The sequence below is a fragment of the Prinia subflava genome, chromosome 1 (assembly GCF_021018805.1).
Source record: "Prinia subflava isolate CZ2003 ecotype Zambia chromosome 1, Cam_Psub_1.2, whole genome shotgun sequence".
In the NCBI taxonomy this organism is placed as follows: domain Eukaryota; kingdom Metazoa; phylum Chordata; class Aves; order Passeriformes; family Cisticolidae; genus Prinia; species Prinia subflava.
The window spans coordinates 34752388-34774357 of NC_086247.1; the positions used below are offsets into that span (position 1 = coordinate 34752388).

Below are 21970 nucleotides of genomic sequence, written 5' to 3' on the forward strand. Positions count from 1 at the left end.
CAAAAAATAAATATAGTAATAATTGTTTATAAGGCACTTGTTCCAGTGATGAGTCCAAAAGACATGAGTAGAAATTGAGCTTTTCCAATATAAAATTTAATTTTAGCTTTAATAGATGTATTTTTTTTCCTCACATCCCAATCTCCCAGAATTATGGAAAGGGGTAGCTAGTACATTTTGAGTGTGTAAATATTCACATTTACTTCCATATTTTACAAATGTTGGGCATTCTAGAATAAATATGCATGAAATACATCAGACTCTTTAAATCTCTTTGTTGATACTTATTTGATGTCTGTATATTGTCAGTTCTTCTAAAGGCCTTTACAAGATACATGTCTAGCAGAAGTCCAAGTTTTAAACTTGGAAAGAAAAAAAAATGTCTGGGAGGTAAAAAAGCCTTAAACCCTTTTTGAGGTTTAAAGGCAACCTGTTCATCAAGTGGGAAAACAAATTAGTTTTGAAATTCAAGCAAAACCTGAAATAAACTTTGAGGTTTTTAAAATATGGTGGGGAGGTGGTGGTTGTTACAGAGTTGACTGCAGGTTAGAACATAAATGACTTAACAGCTTGTCTTGCCATCTTGCAGGACTTGGATGCAGACATTTAACTTGAAATTATTCAAAATGCTTTGAATTACCATATTTATAAAATAAAATTGGTGGCACTTACACTGTTGCTTTCAGAAGATATATTGGTATGTTATTTTTGAAGACATGAGGGCTGATGCTCTGCCTGCCAGCACCAGCCCAGAATATTTGGAGCCTGCTCATTGTTTGAAAGCCATATGTAAATGGCAATGGCTTTGAAATAGTCTTTTGATAACTTCTGATATAAGGAGGTGCTATGTAATTGAATTTACTCTCTTTCAAATAACTCTACCTGAATGGAAATACCTGTTTTAATATTCACCTTCATCAATGTTTGCAGCACCTTCTACAATTCCATTCAAAGTTTTCCATTCTCAGTTATCAAATTTGAAGTGTTTTGCATTACATTGTTCATTACATTGTTTCCTACAACAAGGTATATTGGAACCTGTGATCAATAACACTGAATATTAAATACATATGATTTGACTTGGGATATTGAATTAATGCTTTTTTCTTTTTGTTTTCAGCAGCTGACTCTGAAACACCTTCTCTCACTCTTCCTTTCCACCACAGTGACTCTGTGAGAGAACAAGCAGATTATTTAGATTTGGCTCACAAGCAGAAATTTGAAAGAAAACCTCTGCCAAGAATCCGTGAAAGAAGTCAGATGAAAACTCAGGTGTGTTTCTCAAATATCTTCCTTTTAGCTATGTTGGTTATTGCTTGTACAGCTCTTGCTGAATCAGTTGGAAAATGAGTACAGGAAGATAGAATTTACTCTGAATTTTTTTTTTTAAACCATTTATGTTTATTGTCTTTATCTCTTTGAAAGACAGGGTAATAGATTTCAGTTTCTGGTTACAAATCAGTGGACTACCTAACAGTAGTAACTTTACTGTTACTAGTTTCTGTCATCTGCATGTAATTGTAATCATTTTCCACAAAGGTAAAATAATATTGAAGTTAATTCTGAGAAGTAAGTTAAGGTGTGAGGACCATTGGTGAAGGGTGATGCTGTGCATGGAATCATCTGGAGAAGGAGAAACGATCAGTTTTCATCATTACAGCTTCCTTCTAACAGCCATGCTCCAGTTTCACCTGTGGCAGTAGTATAGTTAAGTATTTGGGACCTGGTATCACTTCTTCCAGATTTTTAATGCTGTCTTTAACCTAACAGTTTTATTATTTATCAGCTGGACTAGCCAACGAAAAAATCATCATTTATACAATGCTGTAGATTAAATAAATAAATACATGCAACTGACACAGGTATTCTTTTGTAACTAAATTAGTAAATGTAGTATTCTATTTTATATTCCAGATAGAATTTGTTAGTATGTTTGACAATTTAACTGAGCAACATTTAATGCTATTTTACTCTTGACAACTTACCCCTTTCCATTCCATGAGTTTCGTTTCTTCTGATTATTTGTTCTGCTTAAAAATAGCTGCCTTTCCATTGAGAAGGAATGAAGAATGGCAAATCACAAAGCTGCTCTCTTTCAAACAATAATTTTTGTTCATCATATGACGATGGATATATTCTGGCCTAAAAAAGAAACAGAATTTGTCATATATGTGCCCGTTATTGAACTTTTTTCTTTCTCAGAAAGCACAGAGCAGTGGAGCAGTTAAAAACAAGAACTGCAGGAACAATGTACTCACTATTATAAAAAGTAATACTGTTAGTACTACTATAGTAGTACACTATTACTTTCCAGTGAATAATACAGGCTTCTGAAATTTAGAGGGATACAGACTAATGCTCATGCCATATAAATATGTTTGAGGTTTTTTAAATTCTTTTGTAATATGGAGTTGTCTGCATGCTCAGTGTTCTGTCAGCTTGCATGTCATCTCTATTAGCATCCTGTCTTTTGGGCCAGGCTGAGTACGACTGTGCTTTCCTTTTACCATTCCCCTTAGTCCTAAAAAAGGATGGAATGTGTGCATACAACATCTCCTCTCCTGTAAGACCTTCTGCTATTCTCTTTGAGACAAAGCATTCTGTTTCTGCTTTACAATGATAAAAAGCTGTCCAATTGTTGAGCTTCTTTGCTTGGCAAACATTTTCTTAGTATTAAAAATGTGAAATACAATTATGGCCCCATTGAAATCCCTTTTGACCCTAGAAAGGCAAAAAGAGCATCTTCCACACTTGATTGAAATAAAATATCTATATTTTTATTAATTTATATTTGTAAAATAAACAATTTAAGTGATTTTTTTACTGTTAGTCTAGAAGATTTTAGTCTGATTTCACAGAAAGGTTAGAAGAAACTGCAGTCATATTTTCTAAAAACTTGTAAGTGGGACTTGGATACTGAAGGTTGCTGTACCTTACAATTTCATGTGTCATCACTGATCCTAAGATGTATTCTAATCTTGTTAGTAGAGGAATTCCATAGAAACCAAAGAGTCTTGGGAGTTAAAGGTTTGTGAATTCTTTAGAACATTTATTGGGGAAAAAACCCCAAAACCTCAAAAAATAGAAATATTAATTCTCAGATCTTATGCAGATATGAAAAAATGACAAATAATAGTATTCCCTTGCCAGATCCACTAATCAGGGATATACATGAATGTGCCCACAAGTAAAGGAAGGAAATTTTTTCAAACTGAACAAATACCTGTATTGTTTAATTGAAATTCAGTATCAGACCAAAGAAATTAGTGGGTTTTAATCCTAACCTCTGTGTTAGTCAAATAAATTATTCCAACAGATGTTTCCTCTTCCCCTATACATACTAGGTGATGTTTGACCTTGGCAACTGAAAAACAGGCATTAAATACCTTTTTAACCTACATCTAAGATCCACTGAGGATTGCATGCAGCTTGAACAATGAAAAAAGCCACTTATTACTAGATTACTGAAATATGTCATTAATCTTTCTTTTTTGATGATATAAAAACAATAGCAATTTTATATTGAATTTTAAGTTAGTTTTGGACATTCAGAGAAAATTATGGCTATTGGCAGGAAGTAATTAAAAGAAACCAAATCACTTAACTATTTTAAAGATACCTAATACCTTCCAGTGGGATACACCATTATTAATGTTCCCTGAGTAGAGAAGTTGTTGAAATTTTGATGTTGTAAACTTAATCTGTAACCAGCAGTTTCTGCCCACATTGCCTTACTCATGGAATTAAATATTGTGGTAGGTATTTGCAGCAATTCAGAATGTGGTGGGAAAGTCACTTTTTGTCTCTCCATCGTATGTTATGGGATTAGCAATATGGGAATATCTTTAAATTTTACAGGCAGCATGTCATAAATGCTCTGGATTGTACCAACTAATCATAAGCCACTCTGCTGCCACCATGCATATCTGTGTATTTCAAGTTCCAGTCCAAAAGAAAGGAACTTGCAGTGGACAATGTTAGCTTTCCCTCTTCTTAGGCAGATGCTTGTCTGAACATTGTATTTAATTAGTTAAATATTTATAAATGGCCTGAGTTGCAGTGATTTGTGGGTCTGAAATCTACATAGGACAATGTATATTTGATAACAGGTAGGAATGTACATGTTCTACATGTATACTGGGTTTTTGTTTATATTAATCTAACTAACATTTCAATAAATAGAATTTTTAAAGCCTAATATATGACAGGTTTTTGGGGAGAAATGATACTGACACTATAATGATATATACCCAAAACTTCAGCTCTGCAATCACACACTTCACATTACAGAATATAGCTCTCTTATTTGAGAGGGAGATGGGGAAATACATAACCTCTGGGTGACCTAATTCTTGTTCACTTACTGAATATCAATTTCAGCAAACATCTGAAAATTCAAAAATAAAAGATATCCTCAGTCTTAGCTTCAGGAGAAGAGAAATACAGATGTGAGATATAAACCAGTGCAGTTTTAGCTGTGCACCCTCAGGTTGGTTTTAGCAGCTGAAGAGCTTACAAGCACTCCAAATGTATTCAGAGTTAGGTGCATTAAATACTTAGAGATACCAGCTTGAGCACTTTGCCAGAGCTGAGAGCCTGCTTAGAACAGACAGGGAGTGCCTTTTCCAGCAGCCTGTCTCACTGCCTTTCCTTGGTGATGGTGTTGAAGGAAAAATGTAAACATCTTCTTAGTGAGGTCTAGAAAGTATCAATCAGCCTTTAGTGCTGGAGGCTGTGGAAGAGAAATGTAAGGAATTTACTTGCCGTTGAATTATTCAGCCATGACATAGGATGTGAAAGGAGTCACCACAATGCTGGATAAAGTGTAAGGATAAAGAGATAAAGTCAAGTTCTGAAATGAAATAGAGTTGCTGAAGCAGAGCCATCGGAATGAAGGTCAGATATTAGCAGTTTCTGGTTACTGTGGCCCATGTAAGGTCTCAGGAGGCAATTCAGCCAGTTTTAGTGGTGGAGAATATGCACTACCTGTAAAGGTGAGTGTAAGTACTTTTGCAGAGACATAATTAATATTACAGTAATCTGCACCCTAGTGGTATTTTTGGTACCCATGTTTGCAGACTTGCTGAATATGGTGCTGGATGATTCTCCCCATGATCATTCATACTCTGTTCAGAAGGAAAAATATAACTGTCATCACAAACATACAAGGCACAAACAATGGCATTGTTTTCTGTCTAAACTAATTTCAGTAGTGGTAATTTAAAAAACCAAGAAGTAGGTCTACTATGTACCAAATCTGTAGTACTTAACTGCCATGTCATCCAGTGTCCTAAAGCAGTGATAAAAGGCATCCCTTTGCCCATGCCCTGCCTCCCCGCTCCAGTTCTCTGTGCTGCTGCCTGTGCCCAAAGCTGAGAAGGAGTAAAGATCTAAAGCACACTGGCAGAACACGTGCACTGACAGACCTCCTGTGCCCTTGAAAAGAGCAAATTCTTCTCAAACCGCGGACAGGGAGCACATCTGCTGATGAGCAGATTGCCAACTATGCATACTCCTACATGTCTGCCTGACCAGATAGAGAGCATGGACACATTCTTAATGGGCAGTCTGGCAGGAGCACATTAGCTTGCAATAATCTGCTCCCTCTTCCAGGAGATAGGGGCTGTTTCCTAGACATTCAGAAGAGCAAATGGCAAGTGTTACTTATCAGCCAGTAGGTGGTCAACAACTTACCAAGGCACATCTGGGGCTGCAGGCTGCCAGATGCTCTCCAGAACATTGAAACCCAGACTGACTGAAATCTTTTACATAAAATAGATGAATATTTAGATTGCTTTAGGTTGTCAGATCATTAAGTCCAACTGTAAGTCAGTAACATTTTAAACAGAACGCAGAATGAGAGGGGACTACTTAATGATTTTAGTATGAGTTGCATCTTGTAACTGGGTCCATCAAAACTGTATCAGGAATGAAACACTATTTTAGGAAAGTAAATAAAAAGCAAACTCAGATTTTTGCCTATCTATTTTTCAGGTGTTACATGTTCACCCTAATAGTTACCAGATAAATGAAACATTCAGTATGCAGTATTTTTTTTTCCTATCCTTAGATCTTCGTTGTCAGTACTTTTAGAGTATTGTTGAGATAAAACCTCAAAACTTCATAACATTTTTGGTCTGCCACATTAGCATTACACATTTTTTTATTGTGTAACTGACTGACAAAATTATAAATACCACTTTAATAACACAAATATGGATCTAATTAACAAACAAAGAAGTAATGCTGTGTGTTTAGGTTTTTGAAATACATAACTGAATGGGAGTTTGAAAAAATAATTTGAGGTTAAAATAAAGACTGCTGTTTGAATAAGAATACATAAATAAATTCTGTAATTTCAGTATAATTCTGTTGAAGTCAGTTCCAGTAATCTAATTTACTGCAATGATATAAACACTCTCTCAATATTTGCCTTCCTGTATCCGGTCACACATTGTGCAGGCACATTCCCCTCTCTGAAAAGCTGAAAGCAGCTGCTTTAAGAAACCTGAGGTGAAAACAGTCACTGTGCCCTCATCTAGCAAGATGAGCTACTACATTTTGGGGGACAGCACTGCAACCACGAATTCCTTAGTAGCAGCTCTACCTCCTCAAATTCACTTGCAGCACCTTGGGATGTATCCCATCCACTTCCAAAGACTTGGATATGTCAGATTTACCTTAGTGGTTCCTAAATCAGTCATCATCTACTCTTGGTAGAATTTCTCCCCACCAAAAACTTGTCCTAGGACCTAAGAGGTGTGAGGCCAGGTCTTACCAGTAAAGACTCCAATGCTTTTAGAGCTTCCACAGTACTGTTGATGTGTTAGAAGTACCAAAAGGAAAAAAAATAGACATCACTGCTGAAATACCTCCCCTTGGTAATGCTCTTACCATAATCAAAATATATGCAAACACACAATGTTGGAGTTACTGATCTAAAGTTCATATTGAACTTTGAATCCATAGCCAATGGAAAAATATCCTATTTTTTTCTTAAATATCATATTAAAACCAGTGCCAGGTGTAAGTTAATTTAATGCTGTGTTATTTCTTTATATATGCAGATATAAAACAGTACCCAGCACTGCCTGTGAGATACATCTTTAAAAGCCATACAGTTCAAAAGTTCAGAGATAGATAAGGGAAAAAAATAGCCAGAAAACTCTCAGTGTTCAAGATGTGCCCATTGATTTTTCAGAATGAGGATTCAGATGTGATCTGTTAATATGGGATAGAATGTGATTGTATTCAGAGTGTAACTGCTAAAAGTAAGTGCAACTGAAAGGCTCCCTTCCCTGTTTTGCTTATGAGTTTTTATCTCAGTGTGGTGTGCAAAGTAGCTATCCTGACTAACAGAGCTCTGAGGCAAATGATTAATTATGTGAACCTGATTATTTACAGTCACAAAATTATAAATGCTATATATTGTAACTGGAAACAATACTCTTTACTTTGCTAGGAAAAAAAAGTGACAATTTATTTTAAGTCACTTGGCCTTGAAGAATTCTAGGAATTCACTGTTAAAAAAGTTGTATTTGAACCTTACCTGTTCAATCAAACAACACTGTAACCAGAGACCACAGAAATGACTGACTACATCTTTCTATTCTCTTAATTCTGAGCAGAATTAATTGCTGCATCAAAACCAAGATAAATCCAAGCCAGCTGCAAAATGATCCATGTAACAGACTAATACTTTAAATCAAAAAGAGTTTTGAATCAATAAGCTCTTCCTTTCTTGGAGAGTTTATATGTTAGACTGCCATAGTAATCACTGATTACATGTCCAGTAAAGTTGGGTATATTCAGTTACACATAGTTTGTAGGAAAATGTTTTGGAATAAAAGACTGAATCTTACCTGATTTCATTTATATGAGAAATTGTTTTGAATATGAATAAGATTTTGTCCTTATGCGACTTGAAAATTAAAAGTATTTGAAACACATTTATGTAGGAAAAAAATGTTAACACCATTTTTGTCCATGGAAAAAGTCATTTTTGTAATGGAGGAATGTACAATACCCCAAATAGACAGATTCTGTAATTCATAATATTCTGGTTCTAGGTGTGGCACTGGGAAGAAAAACAAAAGGGCTTTCACTGCAACGACCAATAATCTTGCAATAGTTAAAGATCTTTTTTTTCCTCATCAACAGCATTTGATAACACTGCTTATAATTTTTGCAGCAATGTTGAGTGCTCCAAGGAAGTGTTAATGACCATGGGAGCAATAGGTGCTTTGGTGTGGTTGTGATATGAAGATCTCACCTGTCTCCTCTGATCTCTCTGATGTAGGTTGAGGAGAAATCTGAAGTAACGTCAGAAGTAGTTTGAATTCTAAAAGCCAGAAGCTACAGGATGTGAAGATCTGGCCGTTATTGATGTTCTTTTTCTTCCTCAAAGCTTACAAAGAAAGATACTGGTTTCTCTTTGGATATGTTATCTGTGTCTTTTCAATCTCAAAACCAGACAAAACTAAGTCCATTGAACTTAGCACTTCTAAGAACATTCAGAAAAATAAGGGGACTTTCTATTTATTTGCAAGCAATGCTTTGTCTCAAAAGCATGTTAAAACATCAGCACATGCTAGGCTAAACTGTTTGCCCAGTACTTGAACTGGTTTTAGCCAGTGCCTGACCTAGTAGCTGCTTCTTTCCCTGTGTGATACTCAGCAATTGTGCAGAGGCGTGCTCACAGTAGGGTCACGGAGTCATTAAGGTTGAAAAAGACCTCTAAGATCATGCAGTCCAACTGTAAACCTGACACTGCCAGATTCACCACTAAACGATGTGCCCAAACACTACATCTACACATTTTTTAACACTTTCCAGGATGGTGATTCCATCATTTCCCTGGACAGCCTATTCCAATACTTGACCAACCTTCCAACAAAGGATTTTTTCTCAACACCCAGTCTAAACTTTCCCTGGTGCAACTTTAGCCCATTTCCTCTTGTCCTGTCACTTGTTACTTCAGAGAAAAAAACAGCCCCCAGCAGTCTACAACCTCCTTTCAAGCAGAAAGAAGCTATTAGCTCATGATTTTTGAGAAGATCTGTAGTCCTGAAAGATAATTTCCATCACTTGGATATTTCCAAGTTCTGGTGAATAATGTGGTACAGTTAGCAAAGAAGGCACAAGAAGATTAATGATGTCTGTGCTGATTAATTTTTTGATTGGGAGTTTCATTCATTAATGTAACTTCAAATTCTATTGGTTTGGTTGCTTTGCACTAGTTTTAGTAATTAAATAGATGCTTGAGACTTCTGATATAGGAAAATTCCTATCCTACAGGTAAGGAAAGGAAAGCCCAGATTACAAATTGCCCCTGGGAAAAAAACTTTCCTAATGCAGTTTCTCTGTGTGAATGGCAGGTCAGCATCTTGTGCATGCGGCCCTCTCTGAAATAAGAAAGGAATTTTTCCTGAATAAGGAAATCAGGATCTGTCTTTTTGCATGCAATGTTTTGTGTATTTTGTTAACATTTATAAAGATAATTTGGTATAGATGATTAAAATACATTTAACTCCTGCATGTATTCTCCCCTTGAATAACAAGATCTTCATCTTCATTATAAAACCCAAAATTTCCCAAGCTAAGGCAGTAAATGAGGGGTACTGTAACGCTGAGATGCCAATGCTTCTGTTAAAGTGTCGTGGTTTAAGCCCAGCCAGCAGCCAAGCCCCACGCAGCCGCTCCCGTGGGGACTGGGAAAAGAATTGGAAGGGTAGAAGCTGCAAAACTCACGGGTTGATATGAGGACATTTTAATAGGGAAAGCAAAAGCCACATATGCAAGCAGGAGCAAACCAAGGAATTTAGTCACCACTTCTCATGGGCAGGCAGGTGTTCAGCCATTGCCAGAAAACCAGGGGCTCATCACGTGCTATGGTTACTTGGGAAGGCAAATTCCAAACATCCCTCTGCTTCCTCCTGCTTCCCCTACTTCAGATACTGAGCATGATGTCATATAGTATGGAATATTACTTTGGTCAGTTGGGGTCACCTGTCCCAAGTTCCAAATTGTTAGTTCCTATGTCCCCAGTCTCCTCACCAGCATGGCAGTATGAAAAGCAGAAAAGGCCTCGTCTCTGTGTTAGCACTGCTCAGCAATAACAAAAACATCTCTATATTAGCAACCCTGTGTTCAGCACAAATCCAAAATACAGCCACTGTGAAGAAAATTAACTGTACCCCAGCCCAAAGCAGCATAAAAAGCTGGTGAGTCATTTGACTTTAAAATCAGAACATTCCAAACACAAAGCTCAAATGTGTAGCTCTTCATCCCTCACTGAAATCTGTACTGACTGGGCACAGTACTTCTTGATCTAGCTGTAGTCATCAATGATATTCAGGTCAAGAAAGACTGAAAAGCATACATTAAAAAAAAGTTCATTCTTTAGGCAATTTCCAAAGAAGAATGTCAATAGTCTTGGTGGGCATGTTCACAGTGTCAGTTGCTGATTGCTGACTCAATGCAGCACACTAGGAACTCACCTCCTGATCTCTGTGTCATGTTATCTTTGCATCTTACACTTCCCTCTGCCTTACACACACCCATTTAAAACTATTGAATGGATTGTTAGTCTTTCTTAATGTGGGTTTTGCTATGTAAGCCACCTAGAGCATGGCTTATTTTTCATAGGTTATGGGTATTTCTGGATTAAACATAATTAACAGTAATTAATTCAGGTCTTCAATGTTTTATCTATCATACTTTCTTGTACAATAAATAAAACATTGAAGGCCTGAATGAATCCAAATAAAACATGTGCCATGGAGTTTCACACAGAGAATCCCACAGCCAAGCAACTCTTGTCTAGCTAAGGCAAATGCCTAGAAAAGTCTTGATAGCATAGTCTAACACCTCCCTCCCGAATGGAGCCCTTCTGATACACATTTTAAATATATTTTTAAACTAATACTACTGAGAAATTCTATAAAAAGTATATAGATACACTGTAATACAGCATATTTAACATAACTGGACTATATTATAATTCTACAGTACACTGTCAAGATGGCATTTGAAAAAGGGAGGAAAAAGTATTCCATTGGAAATCTTCAAAATATTTGTTTGGATTTGGAATCCATTTTGCTGAGATTTCCCCAAGAAGCAAAAGTTGTGAAGTGCAACTTATTTTTATTCTCCTGTGGCTGTGTCCCGCCTTTGATTTGCTCCCAGGCTGCAGCTGGAACCTGTGGGACCTGGCCAGATCCGATCTGTGTGTGGCTCCCTGCCGGAGCTGTGCTGCTCAGACAAGCAATGTTCCTGCTAGGCTCTGTCAGAAGCACCAATAACTGCTGCACCACACCCACACTTGAGAAACCCTTATACAGAATAGGGAATGGGAGAAAATGAACAAATTGGAAAGAAATAGCCTGAATGTTCATGCTGAATTGTAGCCATAAAACCAGAAACTAATTTGACATAAAGGGAGCAGAGTGTACCTGGAAAAACTTCATTCTATCTCGGGTAGAACTTCTTCTTACCTAAATCACACTGGAAATCTGGCTCTTCTGTGACTCTGGCATTTCTCAGATTTGATATATACTGTGGAAGGTAAGGCAGAAAAAGTAATTCTCAGTCATTTGTCTGGGAAAGAAGAAGAAGAAACAGCTGCAGCCATTTGTTACAGCTTTAGATTAAATAGTGCGTTGATACAAGAAAATAATCACTGGATGTCTTCGTGCTTCTAGCAAAGGAGGTGTCATCTGATGGGAGCACTCTTGGCTGAGCAAAGAACAACTATTTCTACATTTCTATCTCTTTGGGGTTTTAAAATATGCTTAAAGCACCCCTTTTTTGGCAATAAGGCTAACAGCCAGAGTGGTGTCTCCAAATACTGCTCAGTTTCTTACCGTGCAATCTCCCTAATCACACTCTGCAGTAAGGTGGATTTGGTGTTGTCTAAAGATGGCAATGGGAGTTCCACCACCACTTCTCTTCCAGCTCCTTCCATTGGATTTCCTGCACTGAGGCAGAACTCTGTGTACAGTGGAAGACTCCAAAGAAATACATTAATCCAATCAGAGCAGAGCACAGCACTCGCAACCTGCTAATTTAGGGTGGCTGGGAAGTCTCAGGGTGTTGGGACACCTGCTTTAAGTTCTGTGTCAGTGACTGAGATACAGCCTGGTGAGGAGAAGGCATTTTTCAGGTGGGTAGCAGACCTAGAAACCTCCTTGGGGTGTGGGAGAGCCGATCCCCAGGCTTGTGTGCTGGTCTCAGTGCGTTTGGCACTTACAGGACGATAGAGGAGCCCCAGTGGAACTGAGGCTGGAAGGCAAGTGTCCCTGCTCCCCAGGGAGTCCGGGATCAGTTCTTCCACATCACGCCACAGAGTTTTCAGTACAAGTTTAAGGATATGTTCAAGAACTGTTTGGTTGAGCCCCAGAGGCTGACTGAGCAGAGGGATGTCTGTCGAGTGCATTTTTTAAAGAGGTTTTGACTGCAGAAAGGATTCAGCAATGCTCACTTGGGCTGGAGGCAGCCCTGGAAACCTTGGGGCCAAAAAACCCATGGCTTAGCAGGGCTGCTTGGAGGCTCCTCCACTGTCCTTCAGAGAACCAGAACCAATGTCTTCATTCTTTTGCACCCTGGAGGCCAAAGGATGATCTGTGGTGCTGGTGAAGCGCATCATCGCGGCCGTGTACATACTGACAAGAGTAGTTCTTGTCAGAGTAACTCCTGATGGCTCAAGGGAAAGCCCCACCGAGGCTGCCAGCACCAGGCAAAGGTAAACGTTGAAGCACAGTTTCAGTACTTAAATTTACAGATTAATTTAAGGACCTAACGTAGAATTTAGTGCTTAAATTCAGAACCTGTAGAGCAGCCCGACAGCATTCTTTGCCATCCAGCCGTCTCCGGCCCGGTGGAGGCGGCTCCTCGGGGCTGTGGATGCCGGCCCGAGGGCAGGAAGCGCGGCGGGGCCTCGGCGGGGCCGGGCGGGGCAGGGTCCCGGTCCCGGTCCCGGCCGCGGGCAGCCCCGCCCGCCCCCCCAGCGCGGCGCTGGTGGAATTCTCGGGACGCAGAGTTTGGCTGGGTCGCGCTGGCGGCTGCGCTCCGCGGTGCTGCCGGGCCGGGCCGGGGCTGAAGGCAGGTGTCCGGCTCCTTCTGCACCCCTCCCGCCCTGCCGGGTCCTCACCGGGCTCGTCCCTTCCCGAGACTTCCAATTATCGCTAAAATTTAAGTCCTTAATTTTCTTGGCTGCAAACCTGGTAACGAATCGCTCAGACTTTGTTTTTCCACTGCTCCCGAAGCTTGATTTATTGTGTCTCTCTTATCGCATAATCGGGCTTCGTTCAAAATGTTATTCTGGGCTAATTCCATACCCCGGTATTTATTTTGACTGTCCCTTCTCATTAGCGTTACTGACTTTAAATCGCTCCCCGTTCCCTGTTAAATCCCCTCTCTGCCCGCCCGGGCTCGCCTCATCCCGTGTGGGTCGGTCTCCCGGAGCGCTGCCCGGGCGGCCACGACCCGCTCCCCCCGCGGCTGCGGGACGGAGCCTCGCCCGGTGGAACCCGCTCCGGCCGGGCCATCCGCGAGCCGGAGATGCGGCGGCGGAGCGAGGAGAAAGGGCTGGCTTTTACCAGGGCATGGCCTCAGCTCCCAGCCCAGCGATTAAATTTCACTCCTCCAGCAAACCCGTTACTTTATCCTAAGAAAAACAGCGAGAGCGGGGCGAGCGGCGGCGCGGGGCGGCGGGACCCGCACGGACCCGGGGCCGGGCGCGCGGGAGGGCGGGGGTCGAGGGGAGCGTGAGGCGATGCCGCCCCGACAGCTCCGTGATTGATGACCCAGCCGCCCGGGGAGGGGCGGTCGCTGTCGCCCAGGCTGGAGGGGGAGCCCGGAGGGCAGGTGCGACACAGCCCCGCCGCACCCACCGGTCTCGACGGCTTATAAACACCGGGGCCGGCCGGGCTGGAACCTCGGCAGCGGACGGGAGCGGTAAGTTCATCCCCGGCTGGGCACCGCGGGGTCCTGCCGGGTCCCGGACAGCCGGGCCGTGAACGCCGGTGCTGCTGCCGCACACCGACAGGCAAGTTCCTATTCCTTTGCTCCGGGGAAAGGGTTTTCGTTGCCTGTTACCGGAGTTATACAGAGGGCAAGGTCTTTTTAAAGCCGATGCGAAATAATTCAGGTTCACTGTCTTTTGCCCCCTAAGGAGCAACGGAAAAGTTTATCTAAGGTTTCCACCTGTTTGTTTTGAGTTTGTGTGCTCTGCTCTGGCGTTTTCCATCTTTTCCTTGTCTGTGTGGGCAGGTCGCCTTCATCGCCGTTTCATTCACACAGAATATAAGACTAAAATAAATATTGTGCGGGTTTTTTTTCGTAAAAGATGTCAAACCAATCACGTCTTTGTAGTGATATGTAAAAACAGAAATGCATCTGCACTAGAAGTGCTTTAGAAACAACATAAATACTTCAATTTACTTTCACAGCTGTTTTTGCAACTCTCTCAGCATACCGGGTGGCAAGTGGGTGCTTGCAAAAATTACTGTGATTATTTTAAAAACCAAACCTCTTTTCTGTAAAAATTTAAAAGGGAAATGACTGTTGCCCAGAGGCTTTTAATTCAGTTTTTAGCAGCATTTTTTGGACCATCAGGTTTGGGCAACACCTGGGTTTGAAGCACCTGGAATGGGTGTCATGATTACTCCGGGGAGAAGGGTGATGCTTCCCAGTCCCAGTGTGCCACAGAAGTGATGCTGGTGCTGCCTGTGTGCGGATCCAGGAACCACCACGGTTTGGCTACACATATGTGCACACCTACAGCAAATCCTTTGTTTTGTGTAGCAGATTTTTCCAGGCCATTTGCTGTTTGTGTTTGACTGGAAGTCTGACAGTGGAGGAATTAAATTCTGAGTGAAATCTCTCACTTCCACAGCTGCCATTTTTTACATTTTTCCCCACAGACCCAGGATTTTATCTCATATAGATGTGAAGCTCCTAAACCAGAAACTCTAAGGGGACCCAAGGAGATGAGGTTTTTAGGTACGTGCATTACTATGTACTGTATGTCACTCGAAGCTATTCCAGTTCTAAATGTGGTTATACACTAGCACAGCAAAATCAAAACCGTGTGTAAATCAGCCCTAGTCCTGTATCTCAGTAGAGGTGCAGGTATTTTTACTAACCCAGTCTGTCTGTATCCTTGGGTAATCCAGATTTCTCCAGTGACTGGGGAAAACTTCCCCCTACCAGTGGGATTTTGATGGGATGATGGTGAGAAATTCTGCTGCTAAATATAAACTATTCGATTCTTCTGCCAGTTTTCATGATTATCTTAAATATTATCTTGATATCATCTCCACAATGAAGATTTTTTAAAAACTAAAATGCATCCAGATCTGACTATGCCGTAACACAATGAGCAAACACCAAGAAAAAAGCACATAGGACTTTTTTTTTAAGTTAGAGGCAATAGCCAATGTAAGGACTATTTTTCAGCCCTCACTCAAGACAAGCTCATGAAGTCTTAATGTAAGGTTTATTTTACACTGATCATAAATATCACAATAAAAAAGAATACTGAGATTTTCTTTCCTTTGGTTTAGAGTTATAATGTGCACAGAACATTTCAGAAATAATTTCAGCCTAACCTGTTCTGCTGCTGAAGAGAACATTACATGCTAAAACTCTGTGAGCCACATTAATAGCAAATTAATCACAATTAATCACACGAAATAATAACAATTAAAATATCTTCTAAATACCATCAAATTATAGCATTGCAGAAAGGATTATTTAGAAACCTCTCCTTTTCTTCGATAGAAATCTCTGACTTCAATGTGTGGTTTAAATGTGCATCAATGCTATTTGAATGTTTAATTATGCAGTATTTGAATAAAATTAAAAGGTTTAATAACGTGTTCTGCCCTTGTCTAGCCAGGCTGTCACAGGAACAGATACTCCTAACACGTGAAAGCCAGGATCTGGGACACCCACAAGGGCTGCTTGGCTGAGGACAACAGGATCAGGTATTACTGCAGCTAAGAAGTGCTGCACTTTGAGAAATACTGACCAAATTGCATTTTTCTGTGGAACTGAATGAATTAAAGGACTGTGAGTTGTATTACAGGCAGAGCTGACTGACAAGCTTTATAAAAAGCAGGGGAAAGACATTGTGGTCAGTGTTTTCAGCTTTTCCCAAAATAATTTTTTTGATGTTTTTGAAAGGTTCTTTTGCTCCCCAATGACCAAAAATCTCACAAAATTCTTTTGCAATTTGACAATGTAGATGAGAAAAGATAAGCATGCAATTTTTTTTAGTAAGGTTACAGGTGGGAAGATAGGAGAAGTCAGTTCCTGATCCTTTAAAATTATGGGCCAAGTTTTGCCCTTCAGAAACTGAGTCCATGCTCTGTGGCTTCACTTACAGATGCATTTGAAAATGTTTTATTCTTTCCATAGTCCATGGTGCACTGATCACATATAAGACTGTTCATAAAATGATTGCATCCAAAATAGAAAATATACTAACAGTTCCACATTCCAAATCATAGAGAAAATTTGTTTTAAAAATTGCCTTTAGCCTAACTTTTAGTTGGTTGTAAATGGAAACCGCTGTGGTGGTGCCTGTTGGGTTTTCTCAGAAGTCATCTCTGGGCTATGAGTGACTCGAAAATTTTTTTCTGTGTAATACTGTCAAAAAAATCAAATAGTGATCATTGCAAAGTTTTTAACTTCTGTTCTGTACCCGTGTGTGATGCTGAATTTATAAGCGGCAAACGAAAAGTGGCTCACACAGCTGCATTCTAGCTTTCCCTAGCACAGGCAGTGCCGGCATTTCTGACCTTCCTTGCTTTCAGGACGTGCTGGCGCCAGCTCCCCGCAGCATCTTACTGTGGAGATGCTCTTGTTGCTTGCAGGACTCTCCCCGCCGGGGACGTCACCGATGGACTGTGGACACCTAGCAGAGAGCAGCGAGGAGATCTCCAGCGCGGGCGCGGAGCCCGATGCCCTGGGGCCTTCCCGTGCCGGCAGCAGCCCCTGCCTGCCCCTGGCGGCCGCGCCGCGGGCCGGGGCCGCTCCGGGCCGCCCCGCCGCCGCCAACGCGGCCCGGGAGCGCAGCCGGGTGCAGACCCTGCGCCACGCCTTCCTGGAGCTGCAGAAGACCCTGCCCTCGGTGCCGCCCGACACCAAGCTCTCCAAGCTGGATGTGCTCCTCCTGGCCACCACCTACATCGCACACCTCACCCGCAGCCTGCAGGACGAGGAGGAGTCACCGGGAGAGGGCCTGGGCACCCTCCGTGGGGAGGGATACCTCCACCCTGTCAAGGTAGGAGAGCTGAGGAGCAGCTACCACCTTCTGTCAGTGAGTACCCTGCCCTTAGATACGTAACTCAAACTAAAGATTTCAAGCTCCTGTACCTTGCCTAGAGGTATTACATGGAAATTCTGCCCGGACTAACTGCTGTGCCTAGGTCTTAGGGGTCTGATTTCCGTATCTTGGAGCTTTGTTCCTCCAGTTTCGGGGACTTTGCACCAAAATATCAAATCTACTGTAGATCCAAAGCTGGTGGGACCTGGTTTTGGAAGTGAAGGTTAGCAGCACAGGAGTAGTTGCATCTTCTTGCGTGGAACCCTTGGTGGTCCCCAAAGAGCCACTGGAGCCTGCTGTGAGGGGTCTGTGTGGAGAGGTGACACCGTCCCACAGCGGGGATCCAGCCACGGCTGGGCCTGCTCGGCTTCTGCTGCCCAGGCAGCCCAGTTAATTACCAGCCATGTGTTAATTACTTCCATGAAAAAGCTTTTCGAAAGCATTTCTCTGCTTGGTATACGCTCTTCCCTTTGTCCAAAAAAATCACAGCGATGCAGAAGGGATGAGAAAGGGGAACTGCTCCTGGGCTGGAAACTGTTTGCAAATGCAGCGCTCACTGACTGATGGGGCTCAGACACCGCAGGGTGTTTTCTTTGGCTCTGCTCACCGGAGTGAGTTAGAGCACTGGGGTGTTTTCTTTCCTTTTTTTTTATTTTAAGAGTCTGAATTCAGAATGATTTAATTAAGATTAATTTGTGAAGTAATCTCTAATTTCTAAAAAGTGCCTAATTCACAGAGAGTTCCTTGTTCACAATGTTGGTTGCTGTATTTTACAGCATGATGTGAATGCAGGCTTCGGAGACCATTTAAATGATTAGCAGACTCATAAAGAAAGCAAAACCTCTATATCAATCAGAAGATGGCTATAATTTAAGTAAAAAATACTGTGATGTATTCCAAAATAAGTTCAAAATAGCTTCTGTTAGTTTCCTCAGTCAGAGTGAAAGCACACAGGTCTCTTATGGTACTTTTTATCAGCTGCCAACTACTACTGGCAGAAAAATACTCTTGAATAGTTATTGCAGCAGTTAAATGATCCAGATGCCCATTTCCCAGGCTACTGGAAGAGAGCAATACTGGATTCACTTAAGCAATTATTTTTTTATGAATATATCTGATGAATGTGTCACAGTCAAATCCTAGTATGTGCTTCAAAAACCCTAAAATGCAGGATATGGGACAACCTTTAGAGAATAAAGTCTTTAACTAAACTGATAGAGTAAGCATAGGAAATGCCAATAGTGAGGGAAGTTAAATATCCAAGTACAGTTGTGTGTACAATGAATGAAAAATATGGTTAATGACTTTAAACTTGAATGGTTTGTTGGTGACAAACTCCTAACATCACACTTGAAATGAAATTACTGAATGAGATTGTAGAGTGTTTCTAAGTGAGAATATTCTGCTGCATTAGGTCTTTGAACAGAACAGCTGATATTTATCTGCAGTATCATTAAGTGCCCCTTGCCCACAGGAAAGGTGCCAGTCTGTTCCCAAAAGAGTCTTAAAAAAACCCTGCATTCTTTTGGAACAATGTGCAGGCTACATTTCAGGTATTTTTGCATACAGTGCGTGTGACAAGTTGTCCCTTCAAGCATCCACCTCTCCAATACTGAACTTGGCACAGCAAACAGAGCTGGACGCTCCCTCCCAAGTTCGGGGTGCCTGGCTGCAGCCACCCACCCCACAGGGCTGCTTGCAGTGAGTACCCTGCTGGGGTTAGGAAACTCAAGGTGCCAGAATAAATATTGAACACTAAGAAAAGAACACTAACTGATGATTCCAGTAATCAGTGAGAGTGAAGATGGATTGGGTCATCTGAAACAGCTGAAGCTGACAAGAACAAGAAGCTGAGAGTGCTGAAGACTGCCAAGGTGCAATTACATTAAATTCTCTTAGACTTACAGCCCTCATCAGCAGCCCCTGTGGTGTTGTGGGGCCCAGCCAGCAGGGACAGGTGTGCACACAGGGCTGCAATCCCTGCAGCTGCAGGTGCATCCCTGGTGCCTTGAGAAAGAATTCTTTGTTTTATTCTACTCACAGGACATCTACGACACAAACTGAGCTAGGCTGACTGGTCAGCATGGCCTGCTCCTGTCTGCTGGGGCATGGCGGAGTTGGGAGCTGCGCTTCATGATTAATTACCAAAGCAATTATAATTATCCAGGCTGAGGCTCCTTATCAAGCTCCAAACATTTTCCAGCGAATGCCAAAGCAAGAACTGTGCGGTGATAGCCCCAGGTTCCTATTTATTGTACCGTGATTCCATGGAAGCTTTGCTGAGAGCTGCACTTGGAGGGCAAAGATCCCTCCAAGTCTCAGTGTGTCTCAGAGCTGTGCTTGTCTCCTCTCTTGCAGAAGTGGCCCATGCGTTCCAGGCTGTACATTGGAGCCACGGGACAGTTTCTGACCCACTCGGCACAAGGAGACAGTGCAAACCACGGGGAAACATCAGCATCTTCACAGATCTAACCTCCCTTCTTGCTTTTAAAAAATGGTTATTTATTACACCTTATATATATATTTTTAAGTTAAAAACCAGTATCTACAGACAAACTATAATTCCTGAAATGCTGTTTGTAGAGGAGAAGGAATTGATTCTTAAATGTAATTAATACCTCATTAAGTTAATGTGACACATCATTGGTTTCCATCATTGCTGCGATCTGAACGAGAGGGAGTGGGAGGTGGTGGCTGAAGCCAGCACCCATCCCAGCAGCAGCAGCAAAGAGCTGCCAGCAGAACTAAATACCCCTGTGCCCTCTGGGACAAGCGCTGTGAGAAGAGAGACCAGGAGTGATGAGCTAATGGCCAAGTACAGGGCAAAACAGGCTTGGGTGAGAAGGGCGAGGCTAAAAATAGCAACTGTAATCTCACCTAGACTTTCTCCAGTGCTTAAAGCCCACGGCAGAAATCCCCTGAGCGCGGCTGTCAGGTCAGGCCCCACCCCTCGCATAGCCCTACCCGTTTGTAGCTGTTGCTGGGAATGTGGCTGCATGTTCATGGAGTACAAACGCACTGAGACCTGTCCCTCCTGCACAGTGCTGGAATTCGGGCACTGCTCGTATCCCCCACGGGACTGTGCTGCCTGCCAGGGGCTCAGCCTGTGTCTGCTGTCCGGCACAGCCACGTGTCCCCTCACCACACCTCACTCCTCTCATTGCAGGGGGTCACATGGTGGAGCAGGTGAACCCCAAGAGTTGGCTGGTTTGTAGCACACTTGTTCACTTCAACATCTGTGTTTAGGCAAGAAGGGCTGAAACAAAATGCACAAATGTCATCTGTTGTATCTGTTCTGTAAAACACTGTACTTCTCATATGGTTTGTTATTGCTGAGGTAAATGTTTTATTAAATATTATTCTGTGAATATTATATACTTTGGGTTGCAAAATCTGTTAACAGTTTCTCATTGGACATGATAATATTCTATATTTATAGATGCTGTCTTCTTTCTGAATGCTTCATGGTTCAAATTTAAAAATGACATTTAGGAAAACAAAAATATTAGCCAAAACAACTTTCAAAAAAACATTGTGGTAAAATCTGGAGTTCTCAACTGCCCCTGCAGCATTCTGAGCTTTAAACAAGGTAATATACCTGGAAGAGACTGTATTCAAGACAGGAAAAAAATATTCCTAATTGTTTTTAAAAGGCTAATTCCTGTAAATATCACTGAAAGGTTCTACTGCTTATACAAGAAGCAGAGGTTCCCATCAGGAAGAATTTCTTCCCAGAAAGGGCTGTTAAGCACTGGAATGGGCTGCCCAGGGTGGAGTTGCAGGTGGTGGAGTCACCATTCCTGGGGCTGTTCAAGGCAAGTCATGGTGTGCCACTTAGTACCGTGATCAAATTGACAAGGTGGTGATCAGTCAAAGGTGATCAATAGTCTTTTCCAACCTAGTTAATTGTGTAAGTATGAAAAATGCTTTAGCAATAAGGGTTAAAACCAAGGAAAGCTATGAATGGATGGCACAGAGAATACATTTCAGACTCTTTGTCACTGAGCTGCAAGACCTGTATCACTTTCTCATTGTACATGGTAATATTCTGAATTTATAGATGTTGTCTCCTTTCTGAAGACTTTAATTTTTAAAATAACATTTAGGGAAAAAAAAAAGGGAAAACAAAAATGTTACCAAGAACAACTTTTGTTAAAAAAGTATGGTAAAATCTGGAGCTCTCTACAACCCGGACAGTATTTACAACAGTATTTACAAATATTTACAATGCTCTGCAGGCAGCCAGAGAATCGGAGCAGCAAGCACTGTAGCTACTTACTGTAGCCATATCCCTAAGACTTTTTCAGCAATTTATGGAATTATTACAGGCCTGTAAGAACATGCAGAATTACAACAGCAGTTTATCAGTTAAGAAGAGTTCCCCATATTTATGAGTGGGGATTTATATTTTTTTTTTCCGTGAGACAGATTATTCTGTATTAGAATTATGCCTTTCCTTCCAGAACCAAGACACGAACAGGCAACTAACACTCCTTTCGACTCGAGCAAGAGTTTTTATCTTCTAGAAATTTACAGAGCGGGATAAAAACAGATCCTCTGAAACTGTTTGCTTCAAACCTGATGTTTGGTTCCAGTGCTACATTTCCTAGGAACAGTTCATATCCTCGTATACTGAAA

General features: G+C 41.4%; 2 protein-coding genes and 1 long non-coding RNA gene across 8 annotated transcripts in view; 2 read left to right on the forward strand and 1 right to left on the reverse strand.

The window, feature by feature from the left end:
* PPP1R42 (protein phosphatase 1 regulatory subunit 42) overlaps window positions 1-9689 on the forward strand; it is a 22558-nt gene extending 12869 nt beyond the window's left edge. For 2 of the 3 annotated variants that reach the window (XM_063393012.1, XM_063393019.1), the window contains 2 exons: window positions 1121-1272; window positions 8300-9689. In XM_063393012.1, coding sequence (XP_063249082.1) covers window positions 1121-1272; window positions 8300-8338 — 191 coding nt within the window. In that variant the 3' untranslated portion in view covers window positions 8339-9689. The remainder of the gene's footprint in view (window positions 1-1120; window positions 1273-8299) is intronic. The other variant, XM_063393028.1, reaches the window with a different exon arrangement.
* LOC134548360 (uncharacterized) lies at window positions 90-16923 on the reverse strand. The gene is made up of 4 exons (XR_010079756.1): window positions 16806-16923; window positions 11496-11556; window positions 1986-2142; window positions 90-1171 (listed from the first exon to the last, which is right to left on the reverse strand). It is a non-coding gene; the product is annotated as an uncharacterized LOC134548360 (long non-coding RNA).
* TCF24 (transcription factor 24) lies at window positions 13900-20705 on the forward strand. 4 transcript variants are annotated; one of them, XM_063393036.1, is made up of 5 exons: window positions 13900-13956; window positions 14925-15003; window positions 15898-15989; window positions 16881-17290; window positions 19691-20705. In XM_063393036.1, exons 4-5 carry the CDS (start codon window positions 16907-16909, stop codon window positions 19802-19804), a joined length of 498 nt encoding a protein of 165 aa, XP_063249106.1. In that variant the 5' UTR covers window positions 13900-13956; window positions 14925-15003; window positions 15898-15989; window positions 16881-16906; the 3' UTR covers window positions 19805-20705. The 4 variants fall into 4 exon arrangements, with proteins under 4 accessions (XP_063249106.1, XP_063249113.1, XP_063249130.1 ...); XM_063393043.1 differs by having other exon boundaries at window positions 15902-15989; XM_063393060.1 differs by lacking the exon at window positions 14925-15003 and having other exon boundaries at window positions 13917-13956; window positions 15902-15989.
* The last annotated feature ends 1265 nt before the right edge of the window (window positions 20706-21970 follow it).